The sequence below is a fragment of the Papilio machaon genome, chromosome 13 (assembly GCF_912999745.1).
Source record: "Papilio machaon chromosome 13, ilPapMach1.1, whole genome shotgun sequence".
Taxonomy (NCBI): domain Eukaryota; kingdom Metazoa; phylum Arthropoda; class Insecta; order Lepidoptera; family Papilionidae; genus Papilio; species Papilio machaon.
In genome coordinates this window covers 6837398-6861390 of record NC_059998.1, presented here as the reverse complement: position 1 = coordinate 6861390, position 23993 = coordinate 6837398, and the positions used below count along the sequence as shown (strand labels likewise).

Sequence of the window (23993 nt, the reverse complement as noted above, 5' to 3'; positions counted from 1 at the left end):
GTAATGCATACACAAACAAAAATAGGGGAGTAACTGAAGAGTAAAGTAGACCCTTAGTGAGTGCTGCATAAAAAAGAAGATTGTCACCTCCTTCTGGCCCCTCCCCCATTCCAACTTAAATATATTTGATGTGCTGCAATGTACTTTATTGTATGTTTATATTGCAGGGAGCGTCGCGAGAAGGAGGAGCGTTCTCGTCGCGCCCGCGAGCGCCAGCAGGCGGTGATGCGAGAGTTCGCGCGACGTCAGCAGCAGTTCCTGTCTGCGATGAGAGCTGAGGCCGGCGACGCCATGGACTGGGAGGACGAGCAGCCGGCGCGAGACTACGACTGTGTCATCTGCAACACCACCGCCCCCGCCACACACCACGACCCTATAGGACTCGTCGTCCTGCTGCAGGTACACAAATACGTTACTTTCTTACCTTTGACAGTTATGACGTCACAATATGGCGCACGTTTCATGTACTAGTTTCTAATTATTCGTGGATTTGTTTCTTTTGTACAGTCAACATCGGTGCTGGGTCACCGACGTCGCGCCGGCAGTGGTGGTGCGCGGCTGGCGCTGTGCGAGGCGGAGCGCGCGCGGCTGGCCGGACAGCGCGAGCTCACCGCCGCCGCGCACCACTATCGCCTGCACGATGACCTGCACCAGCACTTCGACCAGGTCAGTGCCCTAAAAGCGACCATTGTGCGTTGCTAAGTGTCTCGCAAATAAAAAAGGAAAATTTACTTTGACCTTCATTTTAATATTTTTTTTTATATCAGGAGTCGTGGGTGGTGAGCGTGAGCGTAGGGTGGGAGGGTGGTGTGCACGCGCAGTCGTGCGGCCACCACCTGCACTTGCGCTGTCTGCGCGCGTACCTGCGCTCGCTGGCCGCGCCCCGCCCCCACAACCTACATGTGGAGCGCGGCGAGTTCCTCTGCCCCGTGTGCCGCCAGCTCGCCAACAGCGTGCTGCCGCTCGCACCAGCACCGCCCCGCTCCTCAACCACGCCCTCACCCGCCTCCCCCACCTCCCCCGCCTCGCCACTCGCTCCACCCGCACCACCCTCACAAGTTGAACAGATACTGGACATGCTCGAACGCGAACATCCACCCCCGGTGAGAAACCAAATAATAAGTATCTCAAAGCAATATAAAATCGTGTTTTGCCAAAATAAACATGCATATTGATGTGTTCTAGAGCCCCTCGCGTCTGTCGGAGGCGATGGGCAAAGCGATGGAGGACATGACGGCGATGGCGGGCGGCAAGCTGAAACAGCGCTACGGCTCCTCGCCCGCGGCCATCTTTACATTCGTGGCGTCCCTCGTGCGCAGCAACGTGGAGTGCGAGCTGGTGCAGCGCGGCGGTGCTCTGCTGCGACACCCCGCGCCGCGGTACAAACCACGAGATGACTGCATCGGTCAGCCGCCATTATATATTACTCATGCACTACACAATGCTGCTAACTCTATACACATTGACAATAATAATCATGCCAATGGTAAAATGTGTTTATAGTGCCATTGATGGCGGTGGCTGGAGCACACGCGCGTGCACTAGCGGCAGCTGGTGCAGCGCTAGGTGCCGCCAACACGTGGCGCGCGCTGCGGCCCGCTCCGCAGGGTGGTGCGGGGAGTGCGGGGCAGGGCGGGGGCGCAGTGGCCGCCGCGCCCGGCGCCGCCAGCCGGCCCGTGCCGCTGCTGCTGCGCGACCCCCTGGCGCTGCTCATGCACCTGCTGCTGCTGGCACCACACACCGCGCCCTATCTAGAGATACGTTAGTATCATTTTATTATTTTCTGTATTTTATATCTATATTAAGTTTATAACATGTGTGTTGTGGTTTTTCAGAACATTTTACGTGCATAGTGAGCTCGCTGTACGCGCTGACGTACTACCAAGTGGTGTGTCAGCTGCTCGCCGGTGGTGAGGCGGGGCTGTGTGAGGCGGGGGCGGGGCCGGGCGAAGCGGAGGCGGAGGGCGGGGCCGGGTGCGCGGTGCGGGCCGCCGCGCGCCTCATGCTGCCGGCGCTGGCGGGTGCCGCGCTGCTCGACGACGACGCGCCCCCGACCACGCATCAGGCCGCCAGACCGCTCGATGTCGACCTGCTAGAGGCGCAGGTTCAAGAGCTCCTCCTCCCGTTCCTTCGTATATCCGCACTGTTGCGGAAGCACATCTACGGCCAGCCGTTGCCCGACATCGACAACGCGCAAGAGGAGTTCCCGCAGCTGGTGCAGTACCTGGACCTGGTGCAAGGAGGTATAGGTGGGGAGGTGCGAGCCGCCTCGGCGCTGCACGAGGACGCGCCTCAAGCTGCGCGCGCATGGGCACGCCAGCTCGCCGCCGCCGCTACTGGCGGACAGCTCGCTGTGAGTATACATATCTTTATATGTATGTATGACGGGGACGGTTAAAGATTCCGTCCCTTACCATCCCTTTCCCTTTAATTGCCTGTTTCCTAAAAAACTTGCGAAGCATTAATATGTTGCTTTTTTAATTCTAATATTTGTAAATAGTATAATGTATGTCTGTATGAATGTGTGTATGTAGATACGTCGTGTGATCCGGTCGCTTCACGTGTCGTGGTGTCAGCCTGCACTACTGGCTTTGCCGCGCGACTACGACCGCCTGTTCACGTACTACCACGAGCGCGTGTGCCTGCAGTGCGGCGCCGTGCCCAAGGAGGCCTCCGTCTGTCTACTTTGTGGTACCCTCGTCTGTCTCAAACAGGCCTGCTGCCGCCGACATCAGGTCGCCGAGGCTGTACAGGTAATACGCTGCTTTCAGATAACTAAGCCGAGTTAGAAAATTAAAGCCACTTTAAATTCACTAAATGGTCACAGACAAGAAACATAGTTATATTTTCACTTGTCACACTACTTGACAAGTTATTTATTGTCTATGGATTGATTTTGGAACACTTGGACATGTCTGTTTATAATAATTTTGTGACAACAGCCTTATAAAAGTAAAATTGTTTAGATACGTTAGTCATAATTTCTCATTTCTTTTGAAATCGACAACAGTATACTTGAATTTTTAGCAAATACTTCATCAAGTTGGTATATTAATGTTGCAGCACGCGATGGAGTGTGGAGGTGGCACGGGCATCTTCCTGGTGGTGACTTCGACGTATATAATTGTGATCCGCGGGAGACGCGCCTGTCTGTGGGGCTCTCTGTACCTCGATGACTACGACGAGGAGGACCGGGACCTGAAGCGTGGCAAGCCGCTCTACCTCAGCCAGGACCGGCTGGAGCTGCTGCAGGCGCAGTGGCTCGCGCACCGCTTCGACCACACCAAGCGCACCTGGGTCTGGCATCGTGACTCGCTATGAGGTACCACGAGCACTACAGCGACATCTATAACTTATTTATTAATAATAGCGACATCTATTGTGAAAATAATGAAACATATCTTTACATTTATTAAAAAGATATAACAGCTTGAATAATTATGTGACTTATCATCATCAGATCATTATGTGTCCCCAATGAGGGATTCTGAGCCTACCCTTTGTTAGGGTGCCTAGGTCATAGTCAACTACGTTGGTCCATTGCGGGTTGACTTCACACATATCATTGAATTTCTTCTCAGATATTGCATTACGATGAATGTAAGAATCTATTGCTGACTTATTTTGTTACACGAGTGAAAAGGAAGATAATATAGTTGAATCAAACGTACATCTATGTCTATATATATAAAAGAAAGTCGTGTTAGTTACACTATTTATAACTCAAGAACGGCTGAATGAATTTGACTGAAAATTGGTGGGGAGGTAGCTTAGAACTAGGAGACGGACATAGGAACTTTTTTTTATTTTGTGTGCATTTTTTTTATTCCGCGTGGACGAAGTCGCGGGTAAAAGCTAGTATTGAATATTTTCTTAGTAATTTATAAAATTAATTGTTCCATTTCAGGTACAGACTTCAAAGAAGATTCTCAGTACATAAGACAATTTGTCGCAAATGTCTCCACGTCCCTAAATATTTATTGCTTACTAACACGTTACTGTGTCTCCACTGTTGTGATACATGTATAACAACAAGTTCTCATCTTTGAAGAAAATATTCAACATGTGTTATGTTAAAATTGACGTTAACCGCGTTTTTTAAAAACTATTTTTATTTTAGCTTTTAAATTGTAGCATTTAGCTGATTGCTCTATTTATCTGGGATTTATTTGGAAAGATTTGAAATGTTTCTTGAAAATAAAATATTAAAGTGAAAATTAGTTCATAGAGTTATTTGATTAGTGTATTTTTGGCAATAATTTGTTGATAAGATAATCGAGTGAAATTAGCAATAACTTGTGTCAGTTCGCAGATGAAATTTTCAAATAAAAACATGTTTCTTTCAATGGGAACGAGAACATGTTTCTTGTGAACCATCACAGAAATCACTTACTACTTTGATATTCTAATCTGTTGTAAATTGCTTAATAACTATGAAAATAAATTTAGAAAAAAAAACAAGCTTGCTTTAAATTAGACATTAAAAGAGATGAACTTTATATAGCGTTAAAATACAAAACTTAGATCTGGATGATTTTTTTTATTAAAAAAAAATGTTTACTCTTAAAATATGAGACGTTAAATTTTAAATATGTCTTAAAATAAACTAAATTATATGTTTATAAAATCATTTAATAAATAAATCATGGAAACAGACACATTCAGTGTAACTTTACCATCAATTTCCATTCCTGATACCAAAATATGGCAACATTTTATAATCAGCTTCGACGAAAATAAAACAAATTATCATATTATTATTTTGATAGATCATAATTCTTATGATTTTTTTTGTAGTTCAATTGTAACAACCCTCATTTAAAACAATGAAATTAAATTAAAAATAAAAACCCTTTACTTTACGAATGACCAGAATCATTGCTAGCTAGTGACGTGTCTTATGGTGACGTGACTAGTCATATTGTGACCGGACGTGTCATATTGTGACTATACGAGTCATATTGTGACCAGATGAGTCATATTGTGACCTGACGTGTCATAAAAGGACAAAATACGTCAAATCAGATGTGATGTTGGACGTTGTTAGGGCTGTGAATATGTAAAGTTTTACTTTTCTTAGATGGGTCGATGGCGGTACATTTTAAAACTATTATCTAACTTATTATTTTATATATATTTTTAAAAACTTTCAGATTAAACCTGCAGTTTTGCTGTAATTGTAGTTTAGTTCTTTTTTTTTAGTCTGAGGTTTATATTTCTAATGTAATTTTTATTAGTGTGACAATAGACAATGAATGTCTTTTGATTTTGATCTTTAATGTAATACACTTAAGGTTTAGTTTCCGTCGAACGCGCGATTTTTTTGTTTTTTTATTTTTTATTTTGTGCAATTCTCGTGGCCTTATTGTATTTTTTGCTTTTTATTTAAGCCTCCTGCGGTTATAGACAATGTAACATATCGTTGGTAAAATCGACAAAATGTATCAAAATGTCTATACATTTTAAAAATACATTACATGCAGAACGTTGTCACTTCCACACTTTTTTACTTTTCGACTTTAGCGACTTTGTTTACATTATGTTACTTTGTCAAGTCCCCCTCCCCCTCTTACACATGTCACATGTACACTGTCTATACAAAATGGTCATGTTTTATGAAGCATAGGTTTAGTTTTTATTATATAATGTAGTTTTGATTTTGTATTATTGATGAATGTATTTTAGATATCTTATGCGAATGGAACGAATTATTTTTGTGAGATATTAGTTGCAGTTGCTATCATTTTTTAATTGAAATTTTGCTTCATAATTTCTATGAAAATTTCTTAGAGGAGATCAACTGAATTGATTTATTACAACTACGAATTCAATGACTCTTAAAAGTATAAGATAGATTTGCTTTCTAATTAAATTTAAAAGTTGGCCTAATTTATTATTTTCTAATAAATTCAAAAAGTAATAAAAAGAACTTGCCACAATTCAAAAATGTTGAAATTAAATTCGTTACTTTAAAAATAATGCTAACGACTCCATCTTGTCTTATTTCTTAATATTATTTTGATAGCAATATCAAATGCCTATTCGATGTTTTGTCTGAACAAAGTACAGCCAGCAAATATTCTTTTGGCATTTCACGTTTAACGAACAAACCTTAGTGATCAACTGTTATTTTATAACGGTTAACTGCTATAACTTATATCGTTATTTTATATAAATTAACGTTTATCAACAATTTATGGTACATCGTAAAAATCCATTGTACTAATTATGTCTCAGAATTATACATAACAAAACTATTCGTAGCAAATATATTTTGTAGTTAGAAGAATAGAGAATAAATAGAAAGGTCGCAGTCGCTGGTTAATTTTAGTTTGTTGCGAGTTGGCGGGAGATTGCGGAGTATTGTTATAACACATTTATCTATGATTGTTCTTGTATATATTCAATCATTAAAGTTGTTGATATTTCAAATATATGACTTTTATTTACTACAAACTGTCGACCGCGACTTCGTCTGCGCGGATTTAAAAAATACGTAATAAGTAACGTATGTGTTCTTCCAAACTATGTTCTACATCTGTGCCAAAATTTCAACAAGATCAGTTAAGCCGTTCCGGAGATACCTTCCTTCTAACAAACATCCATCCATCTATCCATCCAAACATTCGCATTAATAATATTAGTAAGATTTAACCTTTTAAGCACCAGCCGACGTAATTTTCTTCAAGACAACAGAAATTTGAGACAAGATATTGAATAAAAAAAAAAATCAGCATAACTGTAACTGATGTGTAACAATAGAAAAAAAATTGTCATTTTTTTTGTTTTGTACGTTTGATCGTTTTGATATTTGTAAAGGAATAAATAAAGAGTCACAATATTGTTAAAAGACTTTTTATTGTACATCAACTATATTTTGTTTAGAGGTAGAACATTCTACTTTTATAAAACTAACTCGAGCGGGGTTAATATACATAAGTTTGGGCGCGCAATCGGCCTCAGAAATATCTTCTATAGGCGGAAAGTGACAACTGAACAATACACAACTAAAACAAACATGTCGTTAACCAATTTAAAATTATTTTGAATGATTCCATAAAACGATAGACATTAAAAATCTAATTTGCATTGTTGCATAAAACATTTTAACTTTATTATTTATAAATATACATACATTTGATAAAAAAAAGTATTTGAAATTATTCTTTTTATTTAAAAAAAGGTGGCAAAAGCGCACGCCAACTGAATTCCCCGAAATAGAGGCGATCGTTGCCCATAGACATCCGTAAATGCAGATGGGTTGCCAACCTTTAATCAACAGAGAAGGGTACGCACAGAGAGGATATTTGCCCTTCCTATGCATCCCCTCTTCCGCCAAATCCACTTCCCCTTCCCATCCCTTCCTAATAAGAAAAGGATGGGAAAGAAAAGAGGACTATAATTAGCAATACATATACAATTCAAATTGAAATTAATTTTGCGCACCAAAAATAAATAATTCTATATTTATTTCAATTAAGTAATTCTTATAATCATTTCATTTATGTTATATACTTAAAATACATTTACAAAAAATATGCAGAAAAAAAAATTATATTGGTGAAAACTAAATTATTAGAAATATAATAAAGTTATACTAAAACTAATAATATTTACGAAAATATATGCATGTTTTATTTAAAATATAAATCGTACATTCATTATTATAAAGGTTATCACAGAAAAAAAAATGTAAAAAAAATGATGGCAACCTCGATTATGCACCGCGTTACGAATAAGATAAATCTAAAGACAGACAAACTTATCTGACCCGGTGGACATAAACGACACTAAATTGGGAGACGGAACGTCGCCGTCTTTTTCTCCCGGGAATTCACAAATATGTGCAGATTGCATGATGTTTTCCTTCACAGTAGGAACATCGAATAAATGTATATATGAGCCGCTCAGTGCACACATCGATTAACTCCATAAAACAAAAAGTTGAGAAACGCGATGATGTAATGTATATGCGTTTTTCTCACTGCAGTGATCAAGACAGTAGCACTGTATTTTTGGTCTGTAGTCATAACAACGACTTCCGTCAAATTTCATAAAAAAAAAATTAAAAATAAGTAATTTTTAAGATAGTTCATAAATTATTAAAAGCAAAAAAAAATGCTTTTTTCTCCAGCTGTGGATGCAATTTGGCTTCGGAGGTCTTTTTAATTCCGGCAAAGTCAATAAGGAATACATTTTTTTACATATGACCTATAAAAAACTTTGACAGGAGTCAGCGGACTCTTGGCGCTGCCGCCACATACATAGAGCTTTCAATTTTTCTACTACATTCCCATTATTCCTTTCAGTATCAAAACAGTGTCACAAGATCCTTGTCATACTCTAGCTATCTTGTCAGTTAATATTTTACATATTTTCTGATAGTACTAACTGTGATAGTAATTTTGACTTTTCTCATCGGGCCAGATATGTTTGTAGGACTATAATTTCAATATAAATCAATTAAAAACTAATAATATTAAGAAAATACTTAAATGTAAATACTGGTGTCTATGTATAGCGCTTGTGTACGTATTTATATGTAAATAAATGTTTCTATCAAATAAAAACTAAATAAAGCAAGGAATGTTAAACTACGATTAGCGAACTGCATGACACTCCCGCCGACAATATTTTATGACACACCGTCAAAAATACTAAAAAAAAAAACTCTAAATAGTATTATATAAATCCAAACCTATACATTTCAATTGGACGTTACATTTCTGATCCAAGAAATATAAACACCATACAATCGCCAGCGATGTATAAAAACCCATTCAAAGTTTTCCTGAATCCATTCCAAAACGTCACAGAATCCATTATCTAGTCGTATAACCACTATATATATATGTACAATATTACTACATATATGTAGATACAATATCTAAAAAATTTCTGAACACATTTCAATAAGATATGGGACAGTCGAGTTCCGCCATACTTTGATATGGCACAATGTAAACGCGGTAAAAACATGTTCAAGCAACATCTAGGCCGGTTACGTATAGACTCAGAGTTACAGCGATACATCTAATTAAAGTATAAATTCGTACAAACTAATTCATATATATATATATATATATACATGATAATATTAACTAAAATAGAAATAAAATACAGGGTGATTGGTGTCATACTAAAAATATTGAAGTAACGCACTCTGTACTTGATTTAAGTGAAGTTTATATAAAAAAAAACTAGTTTCATACACACAACTCATGCCTGTGACCCAGAGGAGTAGGCAGAAATCACAGACCTCCAATGTGTAGCCAAACACATTGGTACATGGCGGGATTCAGACCCAAGACCTGCAGATTGCAAGTCAAGTGTTTAACACCTGAGCCACCGACGCTCTATGTATTTCATAATTTACCAAATTTCTCTATTAATAATTAAAGCATTGGATATAATATTACTGAGGCTGATAAAGTTGATTTTGTCACCGCGTCTTAACAAAGTAACACTGTCGCGATATTTCACGCATAGTGAACGCGTTGCGTAATTAATTTATTATAAATTATTCTTCTTATATGATCGCCAAAAAGCCCATACTCAAGTATTGTTATTGTATCACCGATCACCCTGTATATGTAATTATAAACGCTATGTAAAATAATCTGCTCTCTTATTGTTATGTATCTTTATACTGGTCACATGAGATCTGTCCGTCTGTTTCAATCTGTCTTCAATACTGTTGTATATATACACTGCACAAAGTATGTATGAAATGGGACAATATATGTATTTCAATTGAACATGTACAGAGTTTTTTTAATTGGTGCTATAATGGGATAGGTATAACAAATTGCATGAGTGCAAAATTTTCCATACAAATGTTAAGTCCATACAATTCCTTCCATACTTTTTTTAGAAAATAAAATTTTGGCACACATATTTATTTAGTTTTTTTTTTTATCTTTTTTGCATTTTCCATTCAAAATAACAAGATTCTTTTTCAATTTTTTTTCATTATCCAAACTAATTCCAATATTTACTCATTTCCTCATCTCATATATAAATAAAATACACCATTTTATTGAAGAATTAATTATAAAAAAAAAAATATAATATTGTCCTATTTCATACAAACTGACAATAAGATTAGATTATTGAATATTTCAAATATATTTAAACCCATAATTGTCTGAAAATATTGCAAAAAATAAAAATATTTGCATCATTAGCCATTTCTAATAATAACCAAGCCTAAATGTCAACTCTATGCCACTGCTCTATATGCTCTATGGTCCATTTCATTATGACAATACATAACAAAATTATGTTACATTACACCTACATAAGGTAACTAAATCTATGTAAATACTTGGCAGATATGTTATTTATTTCTTTCTATTTTATGTACTTTATTTTGTTTATTAAATAAAGTTAATTCATATTTACAAAATATTTTTTCAAATCAATTGCGAAAACTTCGGATCACTGGAAACATATGACATCTGTCAAATTTGACAGGTCAAATGTCAAAGTCGATAGTGACATTATTTGGTGTTGCCATTGCCAAATAGTTTTTTCTTAATTTTATATACACAATTTTACGTATCTATTATGCATATGAATCTGTAGTTAATTTAATAGTTCGAGAATTATTATTAACACAATACTATTTTTACATTTTTAGTTTTTTTTCAATTCTTTGACATTTGAACTATCAAATTTTAATAAATTATTAGAAAATTGTTAGTTTCGTCTACCCTGTTAGATTTATATATGATATTTTAAGTAGTTTCAATATATTAAATTATTTAATTTTATGTGAAATCCAAATTAAATGCATTAACATTTTATAATCTGTCATAATTGACAGCAGTATTGTAAATTGAATCGATACAACTATACAAAGTAATACTAAATTCTATATACGTGTATACTACTCTACCAGCAATCCACACAAAATAACTAACATTGTAGACTGTCGGACGACACATCCGACTATATAATACCATATAAATGTACTCATATATTAACTAATTAATGAAATAATACAACAATTAAGTTGATGAGTATAAAAGCCCAACGGAGAGCACCGTGAAATATGAAAAATCTTAACTAAACTGACCATTCAAAGGTTGAATATGATGTCTCCTGGCTGTTGCAATCAAAACTGGCCTTTAACTGACCTGCGGTAGGGTTCAGATTGCGACACGGGCGGTGTTATAATGTTGGGGGCCAGAGCGCGGCTGGGGGCGTGGCTAGAGGCGCGGGGGGCGTGGCTTGAGGCGAAAGGGGCGTGTCCTCGCAGTCAACGGGACAGTCGCAGTCGTCGCGCACCTCCACAAAGTTGCCGTAGTCGTCTGTGAGCGAGCTGTGCCGAAGTGCCCCGCAAACATGTCGCCTTCCACCAGACCACCACCACCGTTCTATGAACAATCATCACCATCATATCCTCACTCTTCTCAAAGCTTTGTTCACCAGGTCCCTGTAGTCACTATTAATAAATCTGTAATATTTAGTAACGTTTTTCATCTGTACTCACCTCTACTGATGTCTACATCTGGCATCAGCTCTTCGTTCATAAGAGCAGAGAGTGCGTCATCGGTGTGGCTCATATCTGAAACATAAATATTATTAAAAATATTTAAATTGATCGTTAAAATGTATACTAGCAACACTGTAACTTAGATACATACTTGGTGGAACAACTTAGTTAGCAAGTTATTTAATTTTGTCCCCTTATATATTTATTATCTCCTATCTCTACTACTGAGTGCCCTCTACATGAGTCCTTACATCGGTTTACTCTAGTCTGTAAAGTATGTTTAAGAGATGGGCGATTAAACAGGTCATACTTACCGTTCTCTTCTTTAACCACAGGCTCCTCCTTGACCGTGGTGACAGCAGTGACAGTAGGCGAGGTGGGAGTGGTGGGCGTGGCGGGGGGCGTAGGAGCGGCGTCTATGGCACAAGGTAACATGCCCGCCTCCCCGCTGCTGTTTGAACTACATTCCGGACTGTACGGCGCCATCTGGTGAAGATATAATATATTTTCAGATGTGCAAATATGACCTCTCACTAGATGTTTTAACTTTAATTTGTGAAAATGTACCCTGAGGCTGCGCCGGCGACGCGGCGTGACCTCTGCCATCTTGTAACTGGTGTCCATGGCCCAATAAGAGCCCTTGCCTGGATCATCCTTGCTGCGAGGCACCTTCATGAAGCACTTGTTCAGTGATAAGTTATGTCTGATCGAATTCTGAAAAAACACACACACAAATAACCTACTATATCTATATATATAAAAGAAAGTTATGTTAGTTACACTATTTATAACTCAAGATCAGTAGAACTGATTTAGCTGAAAATTGATGGGGAGGTAGCTTAGAACTAGGAGACGGAGATAGGAACTTTTCTATCTTGTGTGCATTTTTTTTACTCCGCGCGGACGGAGTCGCGGGTAAAAGCTAGTATATGTATATATATATATATATATATATATATATATATATATATATATATATATATATATATATATATATATATCTCTCTCAGTTGTTATATTAGGTCCTTACATATGAAATTGGCGTTTTGTATGGGAGGAACAAAAAGTCGAATATTTTTTAATATAATATATTTAATTAATCAAAGTATGAACCATTATTTTCTATGCACTTTTGCCATCTCATAGGTAGTTCATTGATCCCTTTACTAAAAAAACCAGTCGGAAGGGAATCAATAAAATCTTTGAAGGCGATTTGGACTGCCCCATCGGAGTTGAATTTTTTCCCTTGCAAGAAGTTATCCAAATTTCAAAAAAAATGGTAATCTGTTGGAGCAAGGTCCGGGGAGTACGGAGGATGTCTTACACTTTCCAATTGAAGCTCTTCTAATTTAGTAACCGTCTGTTGCGCAGTGTGTGGTCTAGCGTTGTCGTGAAGCAGCAGTGGCGTGGAGCGATTGACCAGCCTAGGTTGTTTAGCCGCTAGCTTTTCCATCATGGTTTGCAATTGCTGACAATAGACATCAGCCGTAATAGTCTGGCCAGATTTGAGAAAACTGTAATGAACAATACCGGCACTAGTCCACCAAACGCTTACAAGTAACTTTTTTGGGGTTAATTTTCGCTTGGGGTAGGATTTGACTGGCTGGCCAGGATCCAACCATTGCGCTGAGCGCTTCCGATTATCGTAAAGAACCCATTTTTCATCACAGGTAATGATTCGGTTTAAAATACCTTCATTATTGTGCCGGTTTAGTAATGTAACGCAACAGTCGACGCGCGTTTGCCGGTTTGCTTCAGTCAATTCGTGAGGTACCCACCTTTCAAGCTTTTTAATCTTCCCTATTTGCTTCAAGTGAATTAAAACAGTTTTATCACTAACATCGCAGCCTGCAGCTAACTCGGACGTGGTTTGCGATGGATCCGCTTCCACAATAGCCTTCAACTCTTCATTATCAACTTGAGTCTCAGGCCGTCCACGGGGCTTGTTCTGCAGATCGAAATTTCCAGAACGAAAACGTTGGGACCAAAAACGAACTGTGTTTTCTTTTGCAACACGACCGCCATACACATCATTCACCCTTCGAGTCGTTTCCGCAGCACTAGTGCCACGGCGGAACTCGTACTCGTAAATAATGCGATATTTTAAGTTTTCCATTTTGTAAAATGAGTGACGCAAACAGAAAAAAACAGAAGAAAAAAAACAAATGAATGACGGTCATCGAACCACAAATACATGAGTCTATAGCTGTACAAATTTGAATTTGGAATTCCTTACCAAAGAGGAGAAATTCGTGATTAAAGTGGCCAGTACGAAAAACGCCAATTTCATATGTAAGGACCTAATATTATCTATACAAATACATTATCACAAGTGTTATCATCAATATAAGATTACTTCATATCTATTTCAAATTCTGAAACTCTAAGTACATTCACAAGAATGTCCTTGTACCTTGTCCCAATAGCAAGCATAATCACTCATTCTCAAAACAACTTAAAACATTTACAACTAGATTAACTTTGCAGTAGACCATCCCTAGTCAACTTGATTAGACCAGAGATCTACTTTCTGACGAAACCTTTGTGATCTATTAATTACTTAAACTTTGTGAAATCTTAAATGAAATAGATTTTTTATCTTAAAAAAGGGCAATCATAAAACTGACAATTTGTTAATGAGTACCTTCTTCTGCTACATTATGTTTCATGCATTTATAATTTCAGTTGCTTGACCAATCAGACTAACAGTCTTGACCAACCGGCCGATCATGATTGCCACTTCTGCTGTTGATAATATTTACACATAAGTTATTTACTTACCATCCAACCTTTGCCAGCTTCTTTGTAATATGGGAATGCATTACAAATGTAGTTATAAATCTCATTGAGGGTCATCTTTCCATTGGGCGAGCTGCTGATTGCCAGTCTGATCATACTTGCATAACTGGAATTAATTCATTTATTTAAAAAAATCCATAATAACTACATTATTTTTAATTACAATTGTTTGGTACCTCATTATGAAAAAAAAACAAAGATTTATTATTTTAGGCTTTGGAAAACTACCATTTTTGGATGTATCAATGTTTTTGTACATGTTTGTTGACAGTGGAAACACATAATTAAAGATTATCAAATTTTTTTTTTATTTTAGCTTTATTTTCCACTTAAAAATGAAATAAATATAAAACAGATTATATATTTGTGTGTTTAGTTATGTGGCCCCTTATTGGGTAAAAGCCTCCTCCATCCTCTTCCATCTTTCTCTGTCCTTGGCCAAATACATATTAGATAGAAACAACATTTTCCTAATTTGGATAAAAGATGCATTCATTGTATTAAAGATAAAGTTCTAGACAAATCATTTGCATGGGCATGCATATTAACACATTGTTGAATGGCAATTCTACTAAAAATCAATCAGATAAAGAATCCGCATATAATTGTTTGAAAGATTTTTCATTACATTCCATCATCGTTAATTTTAATTTTTTTAATTATTCAATATTTTTTACAACAAAAGATTTGACGGGTCTTATAAGCGAGATAAATAGCTTGTGTTATTCTGACTAACAATTGCACTATATGGTCGCCAACTGAGAAAACAACAGCGATGCGAAAAAAAGTGCATCACAAGTCTGCATACAAACTTGGTAAGCAGCTTTTTATGTAGGTGTATTAATTACATAAACATTTTTATACTCATCTATAAAAATGAATATTCATCATCTCCCTGTCCTTATCCTACTAATACAGGTTTTTGTGATCCAAAATTATTGGACACAACTTTATATAATTTGAGCTAAGATGTATATAATAAAAAATATTTATAAGATAAATGAAACATTTCAATACATTTTTTATTTATATTATTTAGATAGTGTAACTCATGTTGGGTTCAGATAGTCTTGTATAAAGATTTTTCTACAGAAGGTCTCTGATATATCAAATAATTTTGACTTTGTGATTATTAAGATTATTCCTTAACATAGGGATCACTTCTATTTGCTCCCCATATTATACTCACTTCACAATTTCTTCCTACTGCATATTGAATTTTTTTATCAATACTATGGCCAAAATATTGTCATTGGTTTGCCATCCTTGATGTAGAGTTAAATACTATTTGGGAGAATAAGGCTATATGATAAAAAATTGTGTGAAAATTGAATGTACAGCAACGTTTAATTTCGCTTGGTAAGTAATACGAAAAAATTTATAATGTAGCAAAAATTATGACAGGTTTGCAATCATGCAAGAAAATACATTAACAAAAAATACAATTAGGTACTAAGTGAGATGACCTACAGCGTCTGATGACGCATGAATTTAAAAGTGTTAAATTATAAGAGGAAAAATTAATACCTGTATGCAGGTTTTGTGTGTTTGATTTTGTTCAAGTTTTCTTTTAGGTCTACTTCCTTGTTGTTATTTTCTTGTTGGAGGCAAGGCGGTTGAACATCTTCGTAGAGAAACCGAGGGATTGGGCCGAGGGGACTGTGGCGCGGCGGACCTGGGCTGTAGGCCGGCAGCCACTCTACGCCTGGCGACTCGCTCATTGTCTCGTACACAATACACAACTTATCGCTACACCACCTTACGCGCACATATTTTTGCGGGAATTAGGAAAAACTACCTTTTAAGGCCGTTAGTATTACACTTCCGTGGGCGTCAAAATATCTCGCTACCTTTTATGAAGATCTTTGATATTCATCGTAAAATATCAATCAAACAGCCTTGGACTGTTGAACAGTTGGAAAAGGCAAAACAAATATTCTTTACGTAAATAAAAACTAATTGCACATAAAAATTCTCAACAATAGCAAGTAAATATAAAAAAGAACGTAAAAAGTAAAGAAAACGTAATTTTCAGTAAATTGGAATTATTATGACATTTGAGGCGCCTACAACAAGGAAAATGGCGGCGCACAGATAAGTGAGAAAATTTTGCGCAGTACACAAGTATGAATAAAAATTAATCTAAATTATCTAGATTGACTTAAAAAAAATAATTTCATATTTTAAAACTACAAAAAATCTCATTTTTAGGAAATTAGATTTTAATTTTTCTGACTGGTAACGAATAATGTTGCTATTGTGTTAAATTTGCGTTCTTTATTGTTCTTTAGCTTTTTCTTTAATTTGACATGAATTTAAAATTATGTCAGTTTACGTGAAATGTCGACGAGAGGTGGTTGTGTTTGGCGTCGTTACATTTTTAACGGTTTGTTGTTAAAAATTGTACAATTGTTGTAATAATTATCAAAAATAGTGTGAACCCTACTTAGAATTTGTTTTGTGGTATAAAAAGTGAACCGTAACGATGGCTACCCAGCCAGAAGTCGGTGTGTCTGACTTCGTCCTGCTAGACAATTTGACCACTGATAAATTCATAGAAAATTTGCAACTCAGGTAAATTTATTTTTTAATTAACGTTTAGCAAGTTTATTTACTCTTATGTTTATTTGTAAGCAATGTTATTTTAACGTTTTCTTCCAAAATACTGTCCATCTGTTCTCTTTTGTAAGTTTAGAAAAAGTTTGAAAGTATAGTTTTGGAAGCATCGCGTTTGGTGTTGGGGCATTAAAATTGTTTACACGTATTATTAGCTATGACTTCATATTTATTTCACCTTGTCTTATCCACTTGAATAAATACAAACTTGTTGGCCTTTTGTTGTTTAATTCGAATGTTTTTGACGAACTTTTGAATTAACTCACATTATTCTTGATACAAATTATATTAAAATCTAAAAAAAAAAAAATTGAATTATTTATTGTAACAATAAAAGATAATTAATATTTGAAAAGTCAATTAAATTAATATTTATTAAAGAATTGCAATCAGCATTATTTCATCAATATTTTCCATATAATATTATTTAATGTTCTACTTGCGTTTCTTATTTTGTTGCACAATGTCCACAAGGAAAGATGTAAAATTTTGTTTTTATCTATGATAAATAGGCATGTGGCATTTTTCAAACAAAAAAATAGATTCTAGGATTTAAATAAATATATAAATCATTTTAATATACATAAGGTACATTTATAATAAATCTTTTTTTCGTTTATTATGAACACGTTAAAGATTTTGGTAAGTTTAAAGTTAAAATTAGAACACTCGACTGTGAGACTGTGACACAGTGGAGTAGGCAATTTTGAGTGGCCTTGAAGCATCCAAAATTAATTTATGTTAATTCTTTATTTTTGTTTAATTCAGAAAACGTAATCAGATATTTATGCTTCGATATTTTTATACTTCTAAATTATAAGTTGTTTATTTTGTAAAACAGCTTTTTTAGCTATAGGAAAGACACTAAACTAAAATTAAAAATAAACTAAAAAGATAAAAACAGTAAAATGTATTGAAAACATTTTTTTTTATAAAAGTTTAAGAGGGAAGATTTTACATTAAAATAAATCAATAATCTAAATGTTATTTTTTTTGCGCGCGGTGAAAGATCGCGAGATTTTTTTTACAAAAATACAAAACTGAAAGACTACCATAAATATGTTTGTAATTTTTTTATGATATACATAATTAACATCATTGGTTTCAAGTTATTTTTTAATAAATATAGTGAATGCGTGTAGCCTTAAATTTATAAAGACGCCAATGCAAGGTCATCAAACTATAACACGCAGGTCACCTTATGACCCATTAAAAAATAAAAATGTTTTAACACGAAAATTTTTGCGCGCATTTGGCGGATTCATTTTTTTATATCTACGGGAAAAACATTAGTCTCTATCTAACCTCTATTTAATACTTGATACGTGAAAATTTTACTTATGCGTTGAAGTTACATATTGTTTGTAATCAATGGCTCTGATGTCATGAATCAAGGTGTTTCTTTGTCTTTTAAAGGTTTTTTCCTCGTCAACTGTACTCGACATATCCTCGCTTTTTTTACAACACTTAATGTGTAATTTAACAAATTAATATATGCCTGATTCTGATTTCTTTTATAATTCTTTGGTACGTGTTTTAAATTTAGTATCAATAAATAGCCACACAAATAAATAATCGCGTTTTCACGAACGTGATATATTTAAAGTTTTATCTTATACTCTAGTTTTGCTGATTTGATAAAATTAAGGTCCGTTTTCACTAGTTATCATGCATTATGATGAGATAGTTAAGAACAAAAGGATAGATCTTAGAAAACACATTTGGTATTTTATATTAATGTTAGTTTGTTCTCATTTTAATATGTGTACTGGCCATGTAATGTTGTTTATGGTAAAGTAAGTTTTTTTATGATGTAATTATGAATCATGCTCCTCGTCAAACTCTGGTCCGCGCCGTGAGATCATCGATGAGAATAATTGTCTATGGTATACGAATTAATTTGCGTTACAAGGCCTCGCTTTTGTCCTCTAACCGTAAGAAGTAATTATTATTTGCTTTTGTCGCATAAACTTGGCAGATGTTTCGCTAATTATTGTCATAATGGATGCACCGTGAGAGAAAAGTTACATGTTATTGTCTCTAATGAACTTCTATATAATTGCTTCTTGGTATATTTAAATAATTTTTTTTAAATACTTGATATGTCATATAATTATTACCTCGAGTTTCTACTGCCGAAATACTTGTACAAAAACGCTGACATTTTCTAAATGTAAATTGTCTCTCAAACCTTCTTAAACACGAATGAATTACGCTGATTCTGTGTTTTAAATGTTTCCCGCCATAAAACATCTTCACCTCGACCGTTTGTTGGCTTCCCGTACGCAGTAGTTGTTCCCGTCACTCCTTGTTACCTATTGGTGACACTAAATTCTAGATTAAATACTGGGGACTGTTACTGTACCTTTTTTTTTTAAAATAAAATAATCAATAATTTTATTAAGGGATATTATAATCCGTATAGAAATATAGAGGCAGTTTATAATTTCTGGTTTTGGAAGTTATTAGACTAGCTGTCGCCCGCGACTCCATCCGCGCGGAATTTATAAAAAAACGTAATAAGTATGATATGTGCTCTCCCAGACTGTGTTCTACATCTGTGCTAAATTTCAACAATATCCATTGAACCGTTCGAAGGAGATACCTTCAAACAAGAAGGTTTGGTTGCAAATTACCTAAATGTTGTCTCTATATTTCTTTGCGAAACAATATTCATATAAAAGCATTACTGTTATTTTATGGATAAAACTAAATTATTTGTATTACTGCCGCCTCTAATTTTCTTGTCTCTGGTAATATTACTCCGACTTTAGTAATATCTTCCGCATACCACAAAATGTATTCGTCTCCATTCCTGTCGCGTATAACTCAATTGTGAATGTCCTTTCACAATTGTTGGCCACCGCAAAAACCTATCAGCCGATGTTTCAATCCAATACCAGTCAATAGCAAGGAATGAAATTACCAACTCTCTACAATACGTCGGTACGGTAAAGACGTCTTTTCATATTGTATATTATTTTCACGGTGTTTTAACAAAATTGCTTCTTTATTTCACCGTGTGGGAAACATTTGTTTGTGATTTAATATAATAAACAATGTACTATTCTTGTTTTATGTGAAAGTTAATATTTAGACATTTAATTAAGCTTTATGTTGGTGGCATCTATTGTAGTATATTTTCTCATACAATAATTAATTTTAACTATGAGATAGAATAAACATCTTATTAAACTCGAAATACTTGTAAGTTAAAGTAGATTAAAAGATTGTAATAATATGTATTAGGTAAGAAATAAGGAAAGTATTCCTAAAGACATAAACCAATATTACGGCGTAATTTTGTGATCCGTAATAATATCAAAACTACTCAGACCTTTTCTCTATACTGTCGACCTAATTAGGATAATAAGGTTCCCGCAGTTTTGTTCTATTTTGAATGTTAGAGGGTGCCTATAAAGCCCGTGAAGACGCGTGCAGTTATAGCAATTGCCCTTTTCCTACCGCCCAGTACTTTCGTGCTCCACTTCTCTAAAGGTCAGTGCGATTCAAGATGGCGGAAGGAGACATGTCAAAATATTGTACCTAAATGTGTTAGTAAATGATAAAATTAAAAATAGTGCTATAAGGGAAAAATGTTGTTTAAAAAATTGATAGAGATTATTAAGCATGGTTTAAGTCTAGTTGGTAATATGGGCTGTGCTAAAACCGGGAAAACGATTCCACGATGTTTCATAGCAACTTATTTATGTGTTATATACAATTTGATTAATATGTTTTATAACAACATTTTTTAAATCGCAAAACAAAATTTTGTGTAACTTCCTATCCAAAGTTCCAACGAATAACACTACATACAAATTTTCAAATGAAAATGTATCCATTCGTATTAAAGAAGTGCGGTCCATTGTCTGATATGAACAATTTGATTGTAGTATAAATAACTAGTACACGTAGTTGGTACAACTAACAATATATAAGTATACTATTGTTATTGTGTTCTGGCAATTGTTGTCTCTTCGTCTTTATAATACGTTTATGTTGAACAAATTTACTCGTAAAGTTTTCTACGAAAATAAGCAGATTGCTAATCTAAAAATAAACTCATTAAATTCTGTCTTATAATTTCTTATCTAGACCTGGATATCAATTCCCAAGAATTACATAACATAAAAAGTACAAACTACTAATATTCATGACAGGTTTTTGACCGTTTTATTGTCACTAATTCGTCAATAACATTAATATAAGCATGTATGTTGAGGTGTTTGACCATCACTTTCGATGTAAGTGCTGGTCGTCACGCAACTGTTGCAAGTACGGTAGCTTATCGTAACCAATGTACCACAAAACCTATTATTATCGAAAGCAAAGAATATGAATGTTGCGCTTTCGAAACACCAATAGCCTAATGGTTAAGGATACGAATATCCGATCACGTTTTCGAGGCTTCGAATCCCGGCAAAGATAAACGAATATCTGTTAATTTAAATAATTTAATAAAAAATGTTTTATTTTTGTCATCCTTTTCATATTGTTTAAAAATCTGAAACAAAAACATATGTTTCTGCACTGGTGTTTCGGAAGATATATCTATATATTAGTTGTCGCTCTCGATTCCATCCTCGAGGAATATGAAAAAAAAAACTTTATAAGTAGTCTATGATGTGTTCTTTCATTCTATGTTCTATATTTATGCCAATTTTCATCGAGATTCGTTCTGGAGATACCTTTAAACATCCCTACAACCATCTATCTATCCATCTAAACATTCGCATTTATATTACTAGCTGTCGCCCGCGACGCCGTCCGCGCGGAATAAAAATAAAAATTTATAAGTAGCCTATGTGTTCTTCCAGACTATTATCTACATCTATGCCGAATTTCATCGAGATCCATTGAGCCGTTCTGGAGATACCTTCAAACAAACATCCATCCAAAAATTCGCATTTATAATATTAGTAATATTATTTAGATATACATAGTTACAATCAGTGGCTGACATCACGTTTAGTTTACCTTTTTATTGTGTCTAAGATATTTCAATTTATCCATTTTCCCCCCTTTGTTATTCGACCTATGTTTTAATAATGACTAAGCATTGAAAACAATCACTTTATAGATGAAATCGTGTGTGATTTTTAAACTTCTTTCAATAGACTAATTTGTGTAAATATTTTTATGAATGTAGTAAAGCCAACGACTTTGAGGACTCAAAGTTTAAAAACACCGTCGACTTTATATTGTATTGTTATTCTTTTCCTAGTTTTATATGCGTATTCTTTGTTATGGAATGTGAACTAAACTATGGATAGTTGATAAACTATCGGCCAAAGTTTGTATTGATGAGTTATGTATAGTTAGATTTGATACTATATATACTACCGGCAAGAGCGTTGGTGGCACAGAGGTTAAGCACTTGACTTGCAATCTGCAAGTCCTTGGTTTAAATCCCGCCATGTACCAATGTGTTTTTCGATTTTCATATGTACATTTATCCGATGTTCTTACGGTGAAGGAATACATCGTGATGCAACCTGCACATATCTGAGAAGAAATTTATTAATATTTGTGAAATCAACCAACCCGAACTGGGCCAGCAAGGACTATGGCCTACTCACCCCTAAGTAAGGGTATGCTTCGATGAAAATTATAATATCGGTGTACTTTCCAAAAGCTATATTTAAAAATCGCTGTTTTTTCCAAATTTATAAAGGACTTGTTAAACAAAGTTAAAATGTTTAAGCATTAGTCCACTTAACCATGATGTTATAAATTACCGCGTGACGGTTAAGCGATTATCTAAATGTCTGTTTGTGGTTAACGTGGTCAAGTGATTGTGCAACTTACTTATTACTTTTATTGTTAATAGTCGCTTAACTCCGATCTATAGTAATATATCCACGTTACTCGGAGTAATACGACCGATTATCATCATCTCTCTGACCTTATCCCACTTACCTAGGGTCGGTGCACCAGGTTTCCGTCCTCCAAATCAATCTGTCTGCCTCCATCTCCATTATCACCTCCTTCTTGATCATATCACCTTTCACGCAATCTATCCGATATATAAGTAAAAGGTTACATGTCTTATGTGATCTTTTATGAGATATATCTTTGTTACGGCAATTATATATTACACTTTCTATCCGCGCGGAATTGAAAAAAAATTAATTAGTAGCCAATGTGTTCTTCCAGACTATGTTCTACATCTATGCCAAATTTCACCGAAATCTGTTAAGCTGTTCTGGAGACACCTTCAAACATCCATCCATGTATATATTCGCATTTATTATATAAGTAAGATTTTCTGTATTTGATTCAAAATAATGGTACTAATTATATCAAACAAACCTTGATAAAATCTAACTTCAGTAACAGTATGAAGAATGTTAGTCTTTGAGAAATTGTCTACACAGCTAAAAGTACTATCTTAGTTATCTCGATCATTATATGTAAAGTGGGTCATGCGCACTAATGAAAGCTTAAGTGGCAGGCAGAACATTCAGGGTAGCCATACACGGACTACAAACAATCTGACTACAGTAACAAGAGGTAGACATTAGTTCAGAAGTTGATGAAGGCGCATAAAGTTTTTTTACCAGCAGTAGGCAGTTTGCAGTCACCGCTACGTATAATATTGAAGCAAAAATAATTATAATTTTAAGATGTGTATTAAGTGACGAGGAGACGGTTCGCACTTGGAATGATGGTAGGCGCAATTAAGGGGGTCATTGACCAGCCGCCGGGGATATCCAATGTCTGAGAATTATATTTCACTGACGTAGCAGGAGATATTCTTGTCATACGTAACCATGACAACGGCGAAATCTAGTCAAACTACGTATCGTACGTAACCTAACGTAGTACGTTCGAGATGTCTTGATACTTTATAAGAAATGAACGGTATACGTTTAATACAATTAAGATTGTGTTGTATAAAGTCAAGGTACTTCATTTATCGAGTAGACAATTGTACATAAGTTTCTGACGTACGTGACTTTAAAGTGTTTTCTTATTTCCTTATATTGAATTCAATGAGGGTATAAAAGTATAAAGAAATATATCAAAACGACTCGGTCGAGTAATTTACCTGGTAATGTCTCTTTAAAGTAGA

General features: G+C 35.4%; 3 protein-coding genes across 3 annotated transcripts in view; 2 read left to right on the top strand and 1 right to left on the bottom strand.

The window, feature by feature from the left end:
• LOC106711585 (E3 ubiquitin-protein ligase Ubr3) overlaps positions 1-4058 on the top strand; it is a 46164-nt gene extending 42106 nt beyond the window's left edge. Inside the window, exons 23-31 of the mRNA XM_045680715.1 lie at positions 168-399; positions 508-666; positions 768-1103; positions 1186-1405; positions 1504-1761; positions 1836-2353; positions 2535-2753; positions 3064-3322; positions 3908-4058. Coding sequence (XP_045536671.1) covers positions 168-399; positions 508-666; positions 768-1103; positions 1186-1405; positions 1504-1761; positions 1836-2353; positions 2535-2753; positions 3064-3321 — 2200 coding nt within the window. The 3' untranslated portion in view covers position 3322; positions 3908-4058. The remainder of the gene's footprint in view (positions 1-167; positions 400-507; positions 667-767; positions 1104-1185; positions 1406-1503; positions 1762-1835; positions 2354-2534; positions 2754-3063; positions 3323-3907) is intronic.
• Positions 4059-10715: 6657 nt separating this feature from the next.
• On the bottom strand, positions 10716-16326 carry LOC106711589 (forkhead box protein J3). The gene is made up of 6 exons (XM_014503948.2): positions 15827-16326; positions 14282-14405; positions 12068-12214; positions 11815-11986; positions 11498-11572; positions 10716-11381 (listed from the first exon to the last, which is right to left on the bottom strand). Exons 1-6 carry the CDS (start codon positions 16018-16020, stop codon positions 11176-11178), a joined length of 918 nt encoding a protein of 305 aa, XP_014359434.2. The 5' UTR covers positions 16021-16326; the 3' UTR covers positions 10716-11175.
• Positions 16327-16647: 321 nt separating this feature from the next.
• The window catches only part of LOC106711596 (unconventional myosin ID), a 34527-nt gene continuing 27181 nt past the window's right edge, over positions 16648-23993 (top strand). Inside the window, exon 1 of the mRNA XM_045680791.1 lies at positions 16648-16873. Within this exon, the coding sequence (XP_045536747.1) occupies positions 16785-16873 (89 nt within the window). The 5' untranslated portion in view covers positions 16648-16784. The remainder of the gene's footprint in view (positions 16874-23993) is intronic.

Coding starts and splice junctions, on each gene's coding strand:
- LOC106711589 (XM_014503948.2), bottom strand. CDS start 16,020: ATGAGCGAGTCGCCAGGCGTAGAGTGGCTGCCGGCCTACAGCCCAGGT. Junction 11,987..12,067: donor GTCGCCGGCGCAGCCTCAGG/GTACATTTTCAC, acceptor TATCTTCACCAG/ATGGCGCCGTACAGTCCGGA. Junction 11,382..11,497: donor AGATGTAGACATCAGTAGAG/GTGAGTACAGAT, acceptor GATTGTTCATAG/AACGGTGGTGGTGGTCTGGT.